The sequence below is a fragment of the Oncorhynchus mykiss genome, chromosome 15, assembly GCF_013265735.2.
Source record: "Oncorhynchus mykiss isolate Arlee chromosome 15, USDA_OmykA_1.1, whole genome shotgun sequence".
In the NCBI taxonomy this organism is placed as follows: Eukaryota; Metazoa; Chordata; class Actinopteri; order Salmoniformes; family Salmonidae; genus Oncorhynchus; species Oncorhynchus mykiss.
The window spans coordinates 61465199-61483100 of NC_048579.1; the positions used below are offsets into that span (position 1 = coordinate 61465199).

The following is a 17902-nucleotide window of genomic DNA, read 5'->3' on the forward strand; positions in this document are numbered from 1 at the left end:
TTTATTAACTCTAAGAGTTGGCCTATAGAAAAACAATCACATTTAGGCTTCATCAGGACTATACATGATTTATATTAAGCCTCTGTGTTCTTGCTTATGGCTGCTCTTAAATTGTTAATTTAAAGTTAGTGTGGAATGTTAGTGTAAATTGTAGTACACTGTACATTTTGCTACATTGTATCACCACCCATGCACCAACACTTATCTACAGAATCAGATATAAGCGCTCCTGTGTAAAGGGGTATTCGTTTGTTTTCATTAATCTATTGTCGGCTACTTTGAAAACCTTACAGAAAAAAATATACAATGATGTCTTTGGACTTTACCTGCTGTGGAACAGGAGGATAGCCGCGTGTCTGTTGCCAGTGCTGGGCTTCCAGGACACACCCGTCCCGTTTCATCCTGAGATTGCAGACAAACAATATGTTCATTGACGTCTCCAGTTTTACATGCCCGTTGCTGCTCGGTCCCCCCGTTGCATATCCCTGGTTGAATCCTCATACCCTTGTTGAGCTGACGAACCAACCGAACATCAGTCCCAGAACAGTCATGATCCACGAGCATCATCACCAGCAAGTTCAATTCAAAGCCTGGGATATGTTAGCCAGCCTACATATCTCGAGCACACGTGTAGGCAATATTTGAATGACTATAAATAAATACAGAACCTAGCCTACAACTACTCAGGATATATAACGTGTTATTATGTATAATTTAGTTTGCCAGTCTGGTATCGTCCACCCTGACTTCGTCCTTCCAGAAAGCTTGGGAAGAATACGGTCTATGGATTTAGCAGTGGGCGAGGAGTTTGGGACAGGCGTGGTTTTCATGCACGTCATCCAGGTGGCACCCTGCCACACTCTCCTGAGTGATCATAGGCTGCAGATCAATAGATGGACGTGTTCCTACAGCTAGAGACTTACAAAATATGCATCTTTATAAGTTAACCATGAGTGTAGCATATTGCTGTAGCCTAAGCTCATTAGATATATTTGAACCTAGGAGGCATTTTCTGATTAAGCACACAACCTTTTATTGAAAAGTAGCCTACATTTGACTGACATCAAATAACACATTATGTAGCATATAGCACATTGTGTGTATAATGCTATTCTAAAACAATATGGCGGCATTAAGTAGCCTATTTTAATTTCACTAGTTCTAATACCAGTGTTTGAGTTTTCACCCGAAATGATACGGTTGGGATAGGGATAGCGTAACCCGTGATATCACTCCGAGGGTGTCTCAGGTGGACTTGGGAAATGCACAAAAAAATAGGACAAATAATTATAAGCACCCACCAAATTGTTATTGTTGTAGATCTGTGGTTACATGCAATTACGGACTCTCTCAAAGAGGGTATTATCCTGCACAAAATGTCTAGATAAAAATGTATGAATGAATCAGCAGTCAAATATAAGTAGATTAATGCATTATGCATCAACTCTAAATTGTGGATGGTTTGCATGGTACAGTGAGTACAGATGGCTTTTATCATTAACACAGATAAACACCTAGGTGCAGAGCTGGTCCACAGCATCTTTCAGCACTGTCAGATTGTGCTATAACCTCAAGTCTCAATATTTTAGTCAGGATTTCACATTGGAGGAAGCTGTTTATTATGCAACTGTTCCAAAACACTTATGCAATCAAATTCTCAGATGATTCTACCAACGAGGAATACCCGTGTTTATCGACCTGTGGAGTGGTGTCATCAAAATGGTATAATCCTGGCTCACCAGGAACTGATCTTTGGTGTTCAACAGGATATCTACAACACACATGTCGTGATCAAACCAAATTGTATTGGTCACATACACATGTTTACCAGATGTTATTGCGGGTGTAGTGAAATGCTTGTGAGTTTGATATGATCCACAACCAATCCATATCCTAAAATGTCCATGTGAATTTCATTTGTAATAAGAGGTTAATGAGCAAATCTACTTATGGCATCTAGGCTAAGGTCAAGCAAGGTATTTTGGGTCAAGAAGACAAATGTTGTTTCCATGTTTCTGCTCCACCATTCAGTTTCATGTAGTACAGAGTTTGTTAAAGTTTGTTAAAGTTTGCAAAAAAAATGGTTGGTCACTTGCACTGAAAGAGTCCTTTAAAAACTAGGATGAAACTTTTCCATGCAGCGGATGAAAAGTATGTGTTCTATACATTATCTGCTTGCTCAGATGCTGTGAAGTGGAATCTCAGCTAAATCAATGTCTAAAACAAACATGGAGGTATCTAAAATATATTTTCAGCTTGGGCATAAAAAACGAATTTATAGCACACAGTTTGCATTGCAACATCTTAAAACAGGAAAAATGTGGAGCATGTTTAATCATTTTTTTGTGTGCGTGTTTATCAACTTTGGGTGGAAAAGCTCCTCGGCAAAGCACAGCACTGTGGAGGAAGGCCCTCTGGCCCAGGGGAAATAGCCCAGATCCGTCAGGTCATTACTCATAGGCCGATATCCTCAATGCCGTGTTCTACATTCACAAACACAAGATGAAGGACCTGGGGACTTGAAGTTAGGGTTTCGCCTTTGCAGGGAACTTCTGCAAGTATCCCTCGCTTTACCTTCACATCTTTCAATGTAAAAGGGTGAAAAATATAGAAAAGTTAGAGCTGGGCTGTTTTAAAGGGCCAGTGCAGTCAAAAACCTGATTTACCTGTGTTTATATGCTATTTCTACACTATGAGGTTGAAATAATACTGTGAGATTGTGAAAATTATGATAATGCCCTTTTAGTGTAAGAGCTTTTTTGAAAAGGCCGCCTGAAATTTCAGCAGGTTTTGCATGGGTGGAGTTTTGACTTTCCTCCAGGTGGTAAAGTTAATAGACCAATAACAAACAAAGTTCCAAACCTCTCTGCCAATAACAGCTAGTTTTCAGGTAACATATCCTGCTGTATTGGGCCTTTAAGGGTTGAGGGATGGTCTCCCTGACCCAGATTAAACCTAGTCCTGGACTTAAAGCGTGCTCAATGGAGAATCTCCAAGTAAAGTCTTTTTTTAAATTCAGGACTAGTAGTCTAAATCTTTGGCTGGAAAACCATCCTTTAATGTTTGGCAGATTATGCTGCCACATGCTTTGCTTCTCTTATGCTGAATTCAGTCAGTACTTCACATATCAGTGTCTACGCTCTTAGAACCAAAAATGGTTCTACCTGGAACCGAAAAGGGTTCCTCTATGGGAACAGCCAAAGAACACATGATTGTGAACCCTTTTTTCTAAGAGTGTATCTCACACAATTACATTCAATGTTATTATTCACCACGAAACAGTTATCTCTCTTCAAAGTACATTTTGAAGATACTTTTTGGGGTCACTAGCAGCTGCACTGTCGCACCATCAGATCCATAAAGAGTGGGATAAGTTTACCTCTAATTTCTGTGAAACACAAATCATATTTTCTGATGAGCTACAACATTATCATAGTCATTTGATATGAATGAAACAAGACTAGGGGTTCCTCTTATGTCGAAAAGGGACATTATATCTGGAAACCTGGCTCTTCCCATGGTACAGCTTCAGTAAAAGGCAACCTGACACTAAATGTGTGTGTTTGTGTCACGGTGAGAAACGATCAATGTCAGTCGCTTCACAAGCAGCTGCATGAAAACAGCAGTGTCTTTTGTTTGCTTGGGTAGTGTTAGGAGTCACTACACAGCTGCTCGGTCTTCATTTCACTCACCACATAGCCTACAGTGCCTCCTTACAGCCAAAGAGTATAGTCTAGATACAGAAAGAGGCCCAGAAGCCATCATCCTTGAAGCTGGAAAACTAAGCAGTCACAGCTTCTTTGGCTAGCTCAGCCAAACAGTACAAAAGACATGTGACCATGTCAAGCTACAGAACATGTGTAGTACAAGTTGTTGTGTTGGAAACTTTGACAATAAACTTTGTTGTAGTTATTGTGTTTGAATTGAATCTGAATCTTATTAGCCACATCAACACAACACTTGTGAAAGCCATCCGTTAGGATGGAGTAGCCCACACACATCAAGCAGGAACCTGTGTGTTACCTAAGAAGAGACAGAGAGGTGGACTCATCGTTGCCTTTCTATCTGGGTTCAAGTGTCTGCAATCTGAGGGCTTGTTCCACTAAGGCTGTGCGAAGTGCTGACTCAGAGGCTTCCTTCCTCACACTCTCTCTCTGGCAGCAGGGGGTGGGTGGGGTTATGCCGGTGAGTAGATGCATAAATAGGCCATGGTGCATGATTCCCACTAAACAGATCTCCAAGGCTATCTGTAGCATGACAGATTCCCACTAAACAGATCTCCAAGGCTATCTGTAGCATGACAGATTCCCACTAAACAGATCTCCAAGGCTATCTGTAGCATGACAGATTCCCACTAAACAGATCTCCAAGGCTATCTGTAGCATGACAGATTCCCACTAAACAGATCTCCAAGGCTATCTGTAGCATGACAGATTCCCACTAAACAGATCTCCAAGGCTATCTGTAGCATGACAGATTCCCACTAAACAGATCTCCAAGGCTATCTGTAGCATGACAGATTCCCATTAAACAGATCTCCAAGGCTATCTGTAGCATGACAGATTCCCACTAAACAGATCTCCAAGGCTATCTGTAGCATGACAGATTCCCACTAAACAGATCTCCAAGGCTATCTGTAGCATGACAGATTCCCACTAAACAGATCTCCAAGGCTATCTGTAGCATGGCAGATTCCCACTAAACATATCTCCAAGGCTATCTGTAGCATGACAGATTCCCACTAAACAGATCTCCAAGGCTATCTGTAGCATGACAGATTCCCACTAAACAGATCTCCAAGGCTATCTGTAGCATGACAGATTCCCACTAAACAGATCTCCAAGGCTATCTGTAGCATGACAGATTCCCATTAAACAGATCTCCAAGGCTATCTGTAGCATGACAGATTCCCACTAAACAGATCTCCAAGGCTATCTGTAGCATGACAGATTCCCAATAAACAGATCTCCAAGGCTATCTGTAGCATGACAGATTCCCACTAAACAGATCTCCAAGGCTATCTGTAGCATGACAGATTCCCACTAAACAGATCTCCAAGGCTATCTGTAGCATGACAGATTCCCACTAAACAGATCTCCAAGGCTATCTGTAGCATGACAGATTCCCAATAAACAGATCTCCAAGGCTATCTGTAGCATGACAGATTTCCACTAAACAGATCTCCAAGGCTATCTGTAGCATGACAGATTCCCACTAAACAGATCTCCAAGGCTATCTGTAGCATGACAGATTCCCATTAAACAGATCTCCAAGGCTATCTGTAGCATGACAGATTTCCACTAAACAGATCTCCAATGCTATCTGTAGCATGACAGATTTCTACTAAACATATCTCCAAGTCTATCTGTAGCATGACAGATTTCCACTAAACAGATCTCCAAGGCTATCTGTAGCATGACAGATTTCTACTAAACAGATCTCCAAGGCTATCTGTAGCATGACAGATTTCCACTAAACAGATCTCCAAGGCTATCTGTAGCATGACAGATTTCTACTAAACAGATCTCCAAGGCTATCTGTAGCATGACAGATTTCCACTAAACAGATCTCCAAGGCTATCTGTAGCATGACAGATTTCTACTAAACAGATCTCCAAGGCTATCTGTAGCATGACAGATTTCCACTAAACAGATCTCCAAGGCTATCTGTAGCATGACAGATTTCTACTAAACAGATCTCCAAGGATCTGCAGCAAGTAAATGCTGTGTGCCATAGGTTATGAACACGCTTTTGCACGTAGCCTACCACCAGGTACTACAGTATGACACTCGTGTCTCTTGTATTGTCATTCAGCAGAGTGATCTTGGAGTGGAATAGGTCTATTGGTATTTCTGAATGATGAGAGCTCGCACTTGTATGTGTTAGCAATAGTGCTTTTTTACATTCATGCTAAGACGCAATCATTACCTTGCTCAGTTTGTCTATAAAACACTGTTCATTTTGTAACATTTCTACCGTGTCACCATCTTGAAAGTATCACGTTCGGTGTTCTCGAAAGCGCTCTCATGCACTACTTTACCTGTGTAGTGAGCAGACATTTTTTGGACTACGTTTTTTGTCAATTAAAATGCATTATAGTAATTCCATGACCATTATACACTGAGTGTACAAAACATAACATCTTCGAGGCATGTACTCCACTCGGTGTCGAAAGTGTTCCACAGGGATGCTGGCCCATGTTGACTCCAACACTTCCCACAGTTGTATCAAGTTGGCTGGATGTCCTTTGGGTGGTGGACCATTTTTGAAACACACAGGAAACTGTTGAGCGTGAAAAACCCAGCAGCATTACAGCTCTTTATACTCAAACCAGTGTGCATGGCACCTACTACCATACCCATTCAAAGGCACTTAAATATTTTCTCTTGCCTCTTCACCCTCTGAATGGCACACACACAATGCCTGTCTTAATTTTCTCAAGGCTTAAAAATCCTTCTTTAATCTGTCTTCTCCCCTTCTTCTACTCTGACTGAAGTGGATTTAACAGGGGACATCAATAAGGGATCATAGCTTTCACCTGGATTCACCTGGTCAGTCTTTCATGGAAATAACAGAACAAGTTCATAATGTTTTGTAGACTCAGTGTATGTGTTGATGTCATTTTTTTTATTGCATCTTGTTTTCTCAGAGGAAAAAAGCATGCAAGCAATTATGTACATATAATTTGTAATTTGCTAGTGGAGAAGAAGTCTAATTTTATGCAAGCAATTTGTTTCCAAGTTTCCTCTCCTCGCCTCCTCGATTATCTTTAGACTTCTTCAAAAGGAGGCAAGGAGAGGAAGGAGGGAGTGGACGTGAGGAATCGAGGAAATCCAATTGAGAAAAGGCCAAGGAGGCATCAAGAGAGGAGAGAGGATGTGAGGAATCGAGTGTAACGGATGTGAAACGGCTAGCTTAGTTAGCGTGGGCGCTAAATAGCGTTTCAATCAGTGACGTCACTTGCTCTGAGACCTTGAAGTAGTAGTTCCCCTTGCTCTGCAAGGGCCGCGGCTTTTGTGGCGCGATGCTTCGTAGGTGTCAGTTGTTGATGTGTGCAGAAGGTCCCTAGTTCGCGCCCGGGCGAGGGGACCGTTTAAAATTATACTGTTACACGAGGAAAGATTAATTGAGAAACAGACAATGTCTTAACGCTCTCTATGTGTGTATTGTGATTCTAGTGCCCTCTATTGCCAGTGCAGGCCTAGGCCCGACACCTGTTGCTCCGTACCTACAGCCTGACCAGCTGCATCGAGCAGGTCCTGACTCACAGGAATAGGGCTACACACACTTGCACAAACTGCAGAGTCCACCGCCTAGAATACATTTTTTTGGATGCAGACTATTTATTGGGATTGCATTCTAAGTACCACTTATTCTAAGTGGTACCTCCAACCTTCCAGAGGAGGTTGGTGGGAGGAGCTACAGGAGGACAGGCTCATTGTAATGGCTGGAATGGGATAAATGGAAGTGTACAGTATATGGACAGCACATGTTAGACTCAGCTCCATTTATTCCATTCCAGCCATTAAAATGAGTCAGTCCTCCTATAGCTCCTTCCACCAGGCTCCCCATTCCCTTCATAACCTCAGGATGCAGTACTGGCCAGTCATTGATCACATGATCAGCTGTTAGTTTGTCTGTGAATGAGCCTTGGTTATCAATCTTGAGTTAAATTATCACTAGACTGAGACAGAGAGAGTGAGATCTGTCTTTGTGTCAGTCACTCATGCTTTCTTTTACTAAACAATGCAGCATAACTGTCAGTCACTGTCTCACCTGGAAGATATGTTAGCTGGAAACATGTGAATGAAGAACCTGTTAGTACATTCTGAAATAATAAATATAGTATTTTGAAAACTCACCTAAAAAGTTGATACGTTATTAGATACAAGGACCCCACTGGGCACAGATTTCAAATCAACATCAATTCCATGTTTGTTCAACGTGATTTTATTGAAATGACGTGGAAACAACGTTGATTCAACCAGTGTGTGCTCTGTGAGAAGAGGCAGAGAGACGTGAGTCAGATTAACATGATTAGTTATAATTTGGTAATGACAGAGGTCATACATCCGGGTTTTGACATTGACTGATATATTATAGGACAAGAGTGCTGTCTGTGGTCTCTTCTGCTTCTATGGAAGGCTAGAGTGGTGAGGTACTGTTTGTGCTGTTGTATTACACTAACACCACTAGATGGCGGAGTTGTCAGCAGTATGGTGTGTTCTGTCCAGACTTGAGCCTAGGTGTCACAGTTAGGAAGAAGTGAAGCAAACACTCATGCTGATAACCACTACACTTGACTAGCCTGTTTTCCTTCTATACTAATAACCACCACACTGTGACTAGTCTGGTTTCTAGGCAACAGAGCAAGTCTGTTCGTGGTTAGTTAGGCTATCTTCTTGTTTACATTTCCCTCAGACGAGAGATTTACAACCTCCACCTGACATTTTGTTCTGGAGCACCATAAAACTTTAGTACTGCACTCTGCTCTTGGCCTGGGTGATCAGTTTAGAACAGTTTATCCCAATAACCAAGAGGAAACACAGTCAGTGTTCTGAGAGTTCCGCCCTGGTTATGGAGTGGAGCAGACGCCTAAGTCACAATGAGCTAGACTTCCTGATCACAAGACAGGAGTGTGAGGGGCAGGATGTGGGTATGTGAGACTGTTGTCACGTACACACACAGGCCCAATTCAAACCCTTTACATGTGCACCTTTAATTTCTTTCCTCTTTCCTCTAGGTAAGTCATCTGCAGATCTCACACAATCTAATGGGTGTAAGCAAGTGTTCTGTTGTATAGCTTTCACCCATCCAGTCATATCAGATCATTGATTACATCAAGGTAATATGGACAGTCTTTTTTACTTGAGATCTCAAATTGATATCGTTATAGAGAAATATCCGTTAATATATGGGTAGCGAGGTAACAAGAGTTCAGACTTTGCCTCACAGGGAGTCTACCTGTCCAGGCTCACCCAGTGGTTAAATGACACATGCTCATCTGTGGTAATGGCAACTACAGTGCCCTCAGAAAGCATTCACACCCTTGAGTTTTTCCACATTTTGTTGTGTTACAGCCTGAATTTAAATAGATTAAATTGAGATTTTGTGTCATGGGCCTACACACAATACCCCATAATGTCAAAGTGGAATTGTTTTTGGAAATGTTTACAATTTAATTAAAATTGAAAACCTGAAATGTCTTGAGTCAATAACTATTAATAACTACTACAATAACTACTAACCTCTTTGTTATGGTAAGCCTAAATAATTTCAGGAGTAAAAATGTGCTTAACAAGTCACATAAAAAGTTGCATGGACTCATTAACTCTACAAGGTGTCAAAAGCGTTCCACAGGGATACTGGCCCATGTTGACTCCAATGCTTCCCACTCATGTATGACTAGTTGTGCATTCTTTTATAGGTCCTTGGGTACAAATATTGTACTGGACTGTCAGTTGACTAACTGTAGCCCGTCTGTTGCTCTTCACAGTTGGCTGGGAGTCCTTTAGGTGGTGGACCATTCTTGATACACACAGGAAACTGTTGAGCATGAAAACCCAACAGCATTGCAGTTCTTGACACACCCAAACCGGTGCGCCTGGCACCTACTACCATAACCTGTTCAAATGCACTTAAATATTTTGTCTTGCGAATTCAACCTCTATATGGCACACATACACAATCCATGTCTCAATTGTCTTAAGGCATAAAAAATCCTTCTTTAACCTGTCTCCTCCATCTACACTGATTGAAGTGGATTCAACAGTTAATCAATAAGGGGTCATTCACCTGGATTCCCCTGGTCATTCTATGTCATGGTGAGAGCAGGTGTTCCTAATGTTTTGTACACTCAGTGTATACATGTAGTAAGTGGTGATATAATAATAACGCTTTATGAGAGGGACATGTAGGTGTTATTGCTCCACCAATCCGTAAGAGGACTGTCTCTGCACACAGACACAACAGACACACACTGTCTTGAGGGTAACTCTATCCCCATCCTGCTCTCCCTCTGCCTGATTACTGTAATCAGTAATTATGTTAAGAGAGGGATTGGCTCCAAGCAGCCCTGTCTGGTGCATTAGGACTGTTCGATCAGTCAAGACAATGCATGGACGATAATGATTTCTGAATACTAATTCTAGACTGACATTTTGGGACACAGACAGAAGCCAGACAGAACTATGATGTCACCTTATGAACAGTTTGGCACAAGGGCTTTCGTTACACAGATGAATGTCTCCATCAGACACACTTCTGGGGACAGAGACAGAGAGAAGCCAGACAGAGCTGTGATCAAGTTACCTTGATGATAGTTGGGGACACACGCTTTTGAAAACAACCACCAGAATGGACATACTTAACTCCTCATTAATAACACAAGCAATGGTAAATTTTTATTGCAATAATTATTATTTCACACACACATACAGTTTGTTTCACAAACAAACAGCTGTGGTCACATTTAGAGTCAGCTATAGTGCAGTACAGTGCAGTAACATCACTGGGACAGACAGACAGCTGGTTTACAGTGAAGACAAAAGCTTTTACTCTTTACAGCCTGGTGATGTAAGTAACACTACAGCTGTGGACATCCTCAGTCCTGGGGACAGTATTGAGCACAGTTATACCCCACCAGTATAGCAGAAGCGTTTCCGCACACTAAGTATCAGAGAATCTAGTCTGGGCAGAAAGGATTCTGCTAGACTGGGAAGGGGTGCAGGAAGGGCAAGGAGGCAGCTCTCATACAGGATGGAGGGGGGGAGGAATGGGAGAGAATGGAGAGAAATAGAAAGATAGAGAGATCACTTAGTCATACTCTTCACCAGCTCCAGCTCTTCAATGGGCCTCCATTTCTGGTTGATAGTGACCAGCTGCAGTTGGGAGAAAACCACACCCACTTACACAACAACAACAATAACACTATCGGTCATAGGTTGCTACAAATACTCACCAGCGTTGGGGTCAATTCCATTTAGATTTAGTCAATTGACAAAGTAAAGTAAAGTTTAAGTTCCAGTTTTCCTCATTGCTTGATTAGAATTACAGTCTCAGTCAACTTCCTGAATTGACAAAATTGAAATGGAATTGACACCAACCCTGCTGCTTCACACTACATCCACAGTCAATCAATCCCACAGGGCATCAAATCATCACTACTGTATCTGCCTCCTTTATCAATAGGTCCCCTTGCAAAGAATCAACTGTGAATACAGATGTTTAGATAACAGTTGAAATTACTTTTAGATGACAGTAGAAATGGGAGATGTCCCGCCCCCCGATGGGTGCCCAGCCCTTTATGATAAGTTATAGTCCTACTTGGCTATGTTGCTCTGTTGTGTGACTCAGCAGAATAGAGGAGGAACCACTGCATTGGCACACAACCTATACCCATAACATTACCCACAGAGTGGTCTCAATACCCATACCAATATCAACTTAGAGTGGTCCTCTATCAGAAATAACGAGGCATATGAAGAGGGTTTATAATGTAAATCATACACAGCACACTAATTAAGCCAAAAAAAGCAAGAAATGTCAATACTAACAGATAGGTAAGAAATAGACAGACATAAAAAAAAGTGTTTATAATGTTATCAATCACCTTCTGTGGTTTAGATGGGTCCAGTCTCTCCCAGGGTTCAGGGTTTGTGCTTTTATTTAAACTGAAAGAAAGTTAGAGAAATTATATATCTCTGACTGCTATGCCAGGGTTTGTCTTTATCGAAATATAAAGTTAAAGGGGCAGGCTTGTCAGAGACTGATAAACAAATGAACTTAATGAAATCAGCATGGGGCTACAGTTAAAACTAGATCATACCAGGTTAGTACTTCAAGTTTCTAATCGTACCCATTAGAAACACAAGGAAATATAATGCACATGCAAATAAGATAAAATGCGGATTCCCCAAAACAAGATTAAATCTTACCCTATACTAAAAATACTAAAAATGCTTTAGTAAAGTACTAGGTTTATTTGGGTCCAGGAAGCCATAACAATGTACAGCAAATACATGATAAAATACATCAAATCTCACATGACATCCTTCTTTGTAAATAGGAAGTAGAGTGAGGTAGAGGTGGCTCCTACAGCAGCCAATGCCACAATGCCGATCAGAGGAATGAGCTGGGAGAGAGAAACAGGTAGCTGTCAGGATAAGGGCCTCATACGTGGATAGCATGGTTGGTCCTAACTCTATTTGAGAATTGGGTTCTACATATTTTAATTCAGGAAGCAAGGGAAATGGAAGTCCCATAAATAAATACAACTTCAATTATTTATTTGTAATTTAATTTAAACTCTTGCAGGGAATAACCTTGCTAGGATAGGAAGAACGAATGACCCTCGGCAGAAACCATAGAAACACATATAAGAAATAGAGAGAAACTCACCTCTTTCCTCTTCCTCAGCATCTGAATAAATCCAGACTTCATTTTTATTTTCAAATTCCCTTCAAGTATTTAAAAGAAAACACGTAGGATTATTTTAAATGATTGAGTCAGATATTAATCTGGTAACAAGTATTATTCTGTCTAGCAAATATTTAATCCTATAAGGCAACAGGTCTATCTATAGATGCTGTCCGTCTCACCTGCTGCCGCCAGAGTCCCAAGGTCCTTGTGAGCAGAGCATCCTGATCGTCTATTGAAGTAGGCTACTATCCGACCAGAGGTGATACGAGTTGTAAAGCACTTAGACATTTGCGCTAGCGAAATCCTTCACAGCGTTTCAATTGAGCCTGGAGGTTGTTCAACTTTCCTCTGTGAGTGTGAGCGCATCGCCCCCCAGTGGTTTCAAATGTTCAAGGTGAAAATGCCAAGTACATTTCTGTTGCACGCTTTCTGAGCGTCCTGAAAGCAGAGAAATAATTGTTAGAACCATTTCGATAGAAAAAAATGCGTTTAAATTGTGTATGAAATGTAAAGAGACTATTATTTAGGGAAAATAAATATGTTTCAAAAACCCTTATATTTTGTTTATTGTGACTCCTGGTGTTTACCTGTACTGGACCAACAAATGAATATGTTGCCGTCAGTCATTGATAGACACCAAGCAAACACATCGTTTTGAACTACACTGAACATAAATATAAACGCAACATGTAAAGTGTTGGTCTCATGTTTCATAAGTTTAAATAAAAACTCCCAGAAATGTTCTAGACACACACACAAAGCTTATTTATCTCAAACGTTATGCACAAATTTGTTTACATTCATGTTAGTGAGCATGTCTCCTTTGCCAAGATAATCCATCCACCTGACAGGTCTGGCATATCAAGAAACTGATTAAACACCATGATCATTACACAGGTGCACCTTGTGCTGGGGACAATAAAAGGCCACTTTAAAATGTGCAGTTTTGTCACACAACCCAATACCACAGGTGTCTCAAGTTTTGAGGGAGCGTGCAAATGGAATGCTGACTGCAGGAAGGTCCACCAGAGTTGTTGCCAGAGGGGAGAGGGGAATATTTCTGTCTGTAATAAAGTGCTTTTTTACATTCATGCTAAGACACAATCATTACCTTGCTCAGTTTGTCTATAAAACACTGTTAATTTTGTAACATTTCTACCGTGTCACCATCTTGAAAGTATCACGTTCGGTGTTCTCGAAAACGCTCTCATGCACTACTTTACCTGTGTAGTGAGCAGACATTTTTTGGGCTACGTTTTTTGTCAATTAAAATGCATTATACTAATTCCATGACCATTATACACTGAGTGTACAAAACATAACATCTTCGAGGCATGTACTCCACTCGGTGTCGAAAGCGTTCCACAGGGATGCTGGCCCATGTTGACTCCAACACTTCCCACAGTTGTATCAAGTTGGCTGGATGTCCTTCAGGTGGTGGACTATTTTTGATACACACAGGAAACTGTTGAGCGTGAAAAACCCAGCAGCATTACAGCTCTTTATACTCAAACCAGTGTGCATGGCACCTACTACCATACCCATTCAAAGGCACTTAAATATTTTCTCTTGCCTCTTCACCCTCTGAATGGCACACACACAATGCCTGTCTTAATTTTCTCAAGGCTTAAAAATCCTTCTTTAATCTGTCTTCTCCCCTTCTTCTACTCTGACTGAAGTGGATTTAACAGGGGACATCAATAAAGGGTTCATAGCTTTCACCTGGATTCACCTGGTCAGTCTTTCATGGAAATAACAGAACAAGTTCATAATGTTTTGTAGTCTCAGTGTATGTGTTGATGTCAAAGTTTATTTTATTGTATCTTGTTTTCTCAGAGGAGAAAAGCATGCATGCAATTATGTAAACATAATTTGCGCTAGTGGAGAAGGAGTCTAATTTTATGCAAGCAAATTTGTTTCCATGTTTCCTCTCCTCGCCTCCTCAATTATCTTTAGACTTCTTCAAACGGAGGCAAGGAGAGGAAGGAGGGAGTGGACGTGAGGAATCGAGGAAATCCAATTGAGAAAAGGCCAAGGAGGCATCAAGAGAGGAGAGAGGATGTGAGGAATCGAGGAAAGATTAATTGCGAAACAGACAATGTCCTAACGCTCTCAATGTGTGTATTGTGATTCTAGTGCCCTCTATTGCCAGTGCAGGCCTAGGCCCGACACCTGTTGCTCCATACCTACAGCCTGACCAGCTGCATTGAGCAGGTCCTGACTCACAGGAATAGGGCTACACACACTTGCACAAACTACAGAGAGTCCAACGCCTAGAATAAAAAATGTGGATGTAGACTATTTATTGGGCTTGCATTCTACGTGGTACCTCCTCCTTCCAGAGGAGGTTGGTGGGAGGAGCTACAGGAGGACAGGCTCATTGTAATGGCTGGAATGGAATAAATGGAAGTGTACAGTATATGGACGCCACGTTTGACTCAGTTCCATTTATTCCATTCCAGCCATTAAAATGAGTCCGTCCTCCTATAGCTCCTTCCACCAGGCTCCCCAATCCCTTCATAGTTTGTCTGAATGAGCCTTGGTTATCAATCTTGAGTTAAATTATCACTAGACTGAGACAGAGAGAGTGAGATCTGTCTTTGTGTCAGTCACTCATGCTTTCTTTTACTAAACAATGCAGCATAACTGTCAGTCACTGTCTCACCTGGAAGATATGTTAGCTGGAAACATGTGAATGAAGAACCTGTTAGTACATTCTGAAATAATAAATGTAGTATTTTGAAAACTCACCTAAAAAGTTTATACGTTATTAGAGATTTATTAGAGACAGATTTCAAATCAACATCAATTCCATGTTTATTCAACGTGATTTTATTGAAATGACGTGGAAACAACGTTGATTCAACCAGTGTGTGCTCTGTGAGAAGAGGCAGAGAGACGTGAGTCAGATTAACATGATTAGTTATAATTTGGTAATGACAGAGGTCATACATCCGGGTTTTGACATTGACTGATATATTATAGGACAAGAGTGCTGTCTGTGGTCTCTTCTGCTTCTATGGAAGGCTAGAGTGGTGAGGTACTGTTTGTGCTGTTGTATTACACTAACACCACTAGATGGCGGAGTTGTCAGCAGTATGGTGTGTTCTGTCCAGACTTGAGCCTAGGTGTTACAGTTAGGAAGAAGGGAAGCAAACACTCATGCTGATAACCACTACATTTGACTAGCCTGTTTTCCTTCTATACTAATAACCACCACACTGTGACTAGTCTGGTTTCAAGGCAACAGAGCAAGTGTGTTATTGGTTAGTTAGGCAATCTTCTTGTTTACATTTCCCACAGATGAGAGATTTACAACCTCCACCTGACATTTTGTTCTGGAGCACCATAAAACTTTAGTACTGCACTCTGCTCTTGGCCTGGGTGATCAGTTTAGAACAGTTTATCCCAATAACCAAGAGGAAACACAGTCAGTGTTCTGAGAGTTCCGCCCTTGTTATGGAGTGGAGCAGACGCCTAAGTCACAATGAGCTAGACTTCCTGATCACAAGACAGGAGTGTGAGGGGCAGGATGTGGGTATGTGAGACTGTTGTCACGTACACACACAGGCCCAATTCAAACCCTTTACATGTGCACCTTTAATTTCTTTCCTCTTTCCTCTAGGTAAGTCATCTGCAGATCTCACACAATCTAATGGGTGTAAGCAAGGGTTCTGTTGTATAGCTTTCACCCATCCAGTCATATCAGATCATTGATTACCTCAAGGTAATATGGACAGTCTTTTTTACTTGAGATCTCAAATTGATATGGTTATAGAGAAATATCTGTTGATATATGGGTAGCGAGGTAACAAGAGTTCAGACTTTGCCTCACAGGGAGTCTACCTGTCCAGGCTCACCCAGTGGTTAAATGACACATGCTCATCTGTGGTAATGGCAGCTACAGTGCCCTCAGAAAGCATTCACACCCTTGAGTTTTTCCACATTTTGTTGTGTTACAGCCTGAATTTAAATAGATTAAATTGAGATTTTGTGTCATGGGCCTACACACAATACCCCATAATGTCAAAGTGGAATTGTTTTTGGACATGTTTACAATTTAATTAAAATTGAAAACCTGAAATGTCTTGAGTTTATAACTATTCAACCTCTTTGTTATGGTAAGCCTAAATCATTTCAGGAGTAAAAATGTGCTTAACAAGTCACATAAAAAGTTGCATGGACTCACTCTGTGTGCGATAATAGTGTCTAACATGATTGTTGAATGACTACCTCATCTCTGTACCCCACACATGCACTGAGTGTACAAAACATTAACTCTACAAGGTGTCAAAAGCGTTCCACAGGGATACTGGCCCATGTTGACTCCAATGCTTCCCACTCATGTATGGCTAGTTGTGCATTCTTTTATAGGTCCTTGGGTACAAAAATTGTACTGGACTGTCAGTTGACTAACTGTAGCCCGTCTGTTGCTCTTCACAGTTGGCTGGGAGTCCTTTAGGTGGTGGACCATTCTTGATACACACAGGAAACTGTTGAGCATGAAAAACCCAACAGCGTTGCAGTTCTTGACACACCCAAACCGGTGCGCCTGGCACCTACTACCATAACCTGTTCAAATGCACTTAAATATTTTGTCTTGCGAATTCACCCTCTATATGGCACACATACACAATCCATGTCTCAATTGTCTCAAGGCATAAAAAATCCTTCTTTAACCTGTCTCCTCCATCTACACTGATTGAAGTGGATTCAACAGTTAATCAATAAGGGGTCATTCACCTGGATTCCCCTGGTCATTCTATGTCATGGTGAGAGCAGGTGTTCCTAATGTTTTGTACACTCAGTGTATACATGTAGTAAGTGGTGATATAATAATAACGCTTTATGAGAGGGACATGTAGGTGTTATTGCTCCACCAATCCGTAAGAGGACTGTCTCTGCACACAGACACAACAGACACACACTGTCTTGAGGGTAACTCTATCCCCATCCTGCTCTCCCTCTGCCTGATTACTGTAATCAGTAATTATGTTAAGAGAGGGATTGGCTCCAAGCAGCCCAGTCTGGTGCATTAGGACTGTTCCATCAGTCAAGACAAGGCATGGGCGATAATGTTTTCTGAATACTAATTCTAGACTGACATTTTGGGACACAGACAGAAGCCAGACAGAACTATGATGTCACCTTATGGACAGTTTGGCACAAGGGCTTTCGTTACACAGGTTAATGTCTCCATCAGACACACTTCTGGGGACAGAGACAGAGAGAAGCCAGACAGAGCTGTGATAAAGTTACCTTGATGATAGTTGGGGACACAAGCTTTTGAAAACAACCACCAGAATGGACATACTTAATGGACATACTTAACGAGCTTTTGAAAACAACCACCAGAATGGACATACTTAATGGACATACTTAATGGACATACTTAACAAGCTTTTGAAAACAACCACCAGAATGGACATACTTAACAAGCTTTTGAAAACAACCACCAGAATGGACATACTTAACTCATTAA

The 17902-nt window shown here is 41.3% G+C and overlaps 2 protein-coding genes across 4 annotated transcripts in view; both read right to left on the reverse strand.

Moving 5' to 3' along the window:
* LOC100653449 (anoctamin-4) overlaps positions 1-789 on the reverse strand; it is a 39277-nt gene extending 38488 nt beyond the window's left edge. Inside the window, exons 1-2 of one of the 3 annotated variants that reach the window (XM_021563939.2) lie at positions 504-785; positions 327-402 (exon numbers count right to left, since the gene is read on the reverse strand). In XM_021563939.2, coding sequence (XP_021419614.2) covers positions 327-402; positions 504-551 — 124 coding nt within the window. In that variant the 5' untranslated portion in view covers positions 552-785. Of the gene's footprint in view, positions 1-326 lie in introns of all 3 variants that reach the window. The other 2 variants (XR_002468710.2, XM_021563938.2) reach the window with 2 other exon arrangements.
* Positions 790-10377: 9588 nt separating this feature from the next.
* LOC110490514 (normal mucosa of esophagus-specific gene 1 protein) lies at positions 10378-12748 on the reverse strand. The gene is made up of 5 exons (XM_036944900.1): positions 12600-12748; positions 12400-12458; positions 12045-12133; positions 11612-11672; positions 10378-10880 (listed from the first exon to the last, which is right to left on the reverse strand). Exons 1-5 carry the CDS (start codon positions 12706-12708, stop codon positions 10812-10814), a joined length of 387 nt encoding a protein of 128 aa, XP_036800795.1. The 5' UTR covers positions 12709-12748; the 3' UTR covers positions 10378-10811.
* Between the last annotated feature and the right edge of the window lie 5154 nt (positions 12749-17902).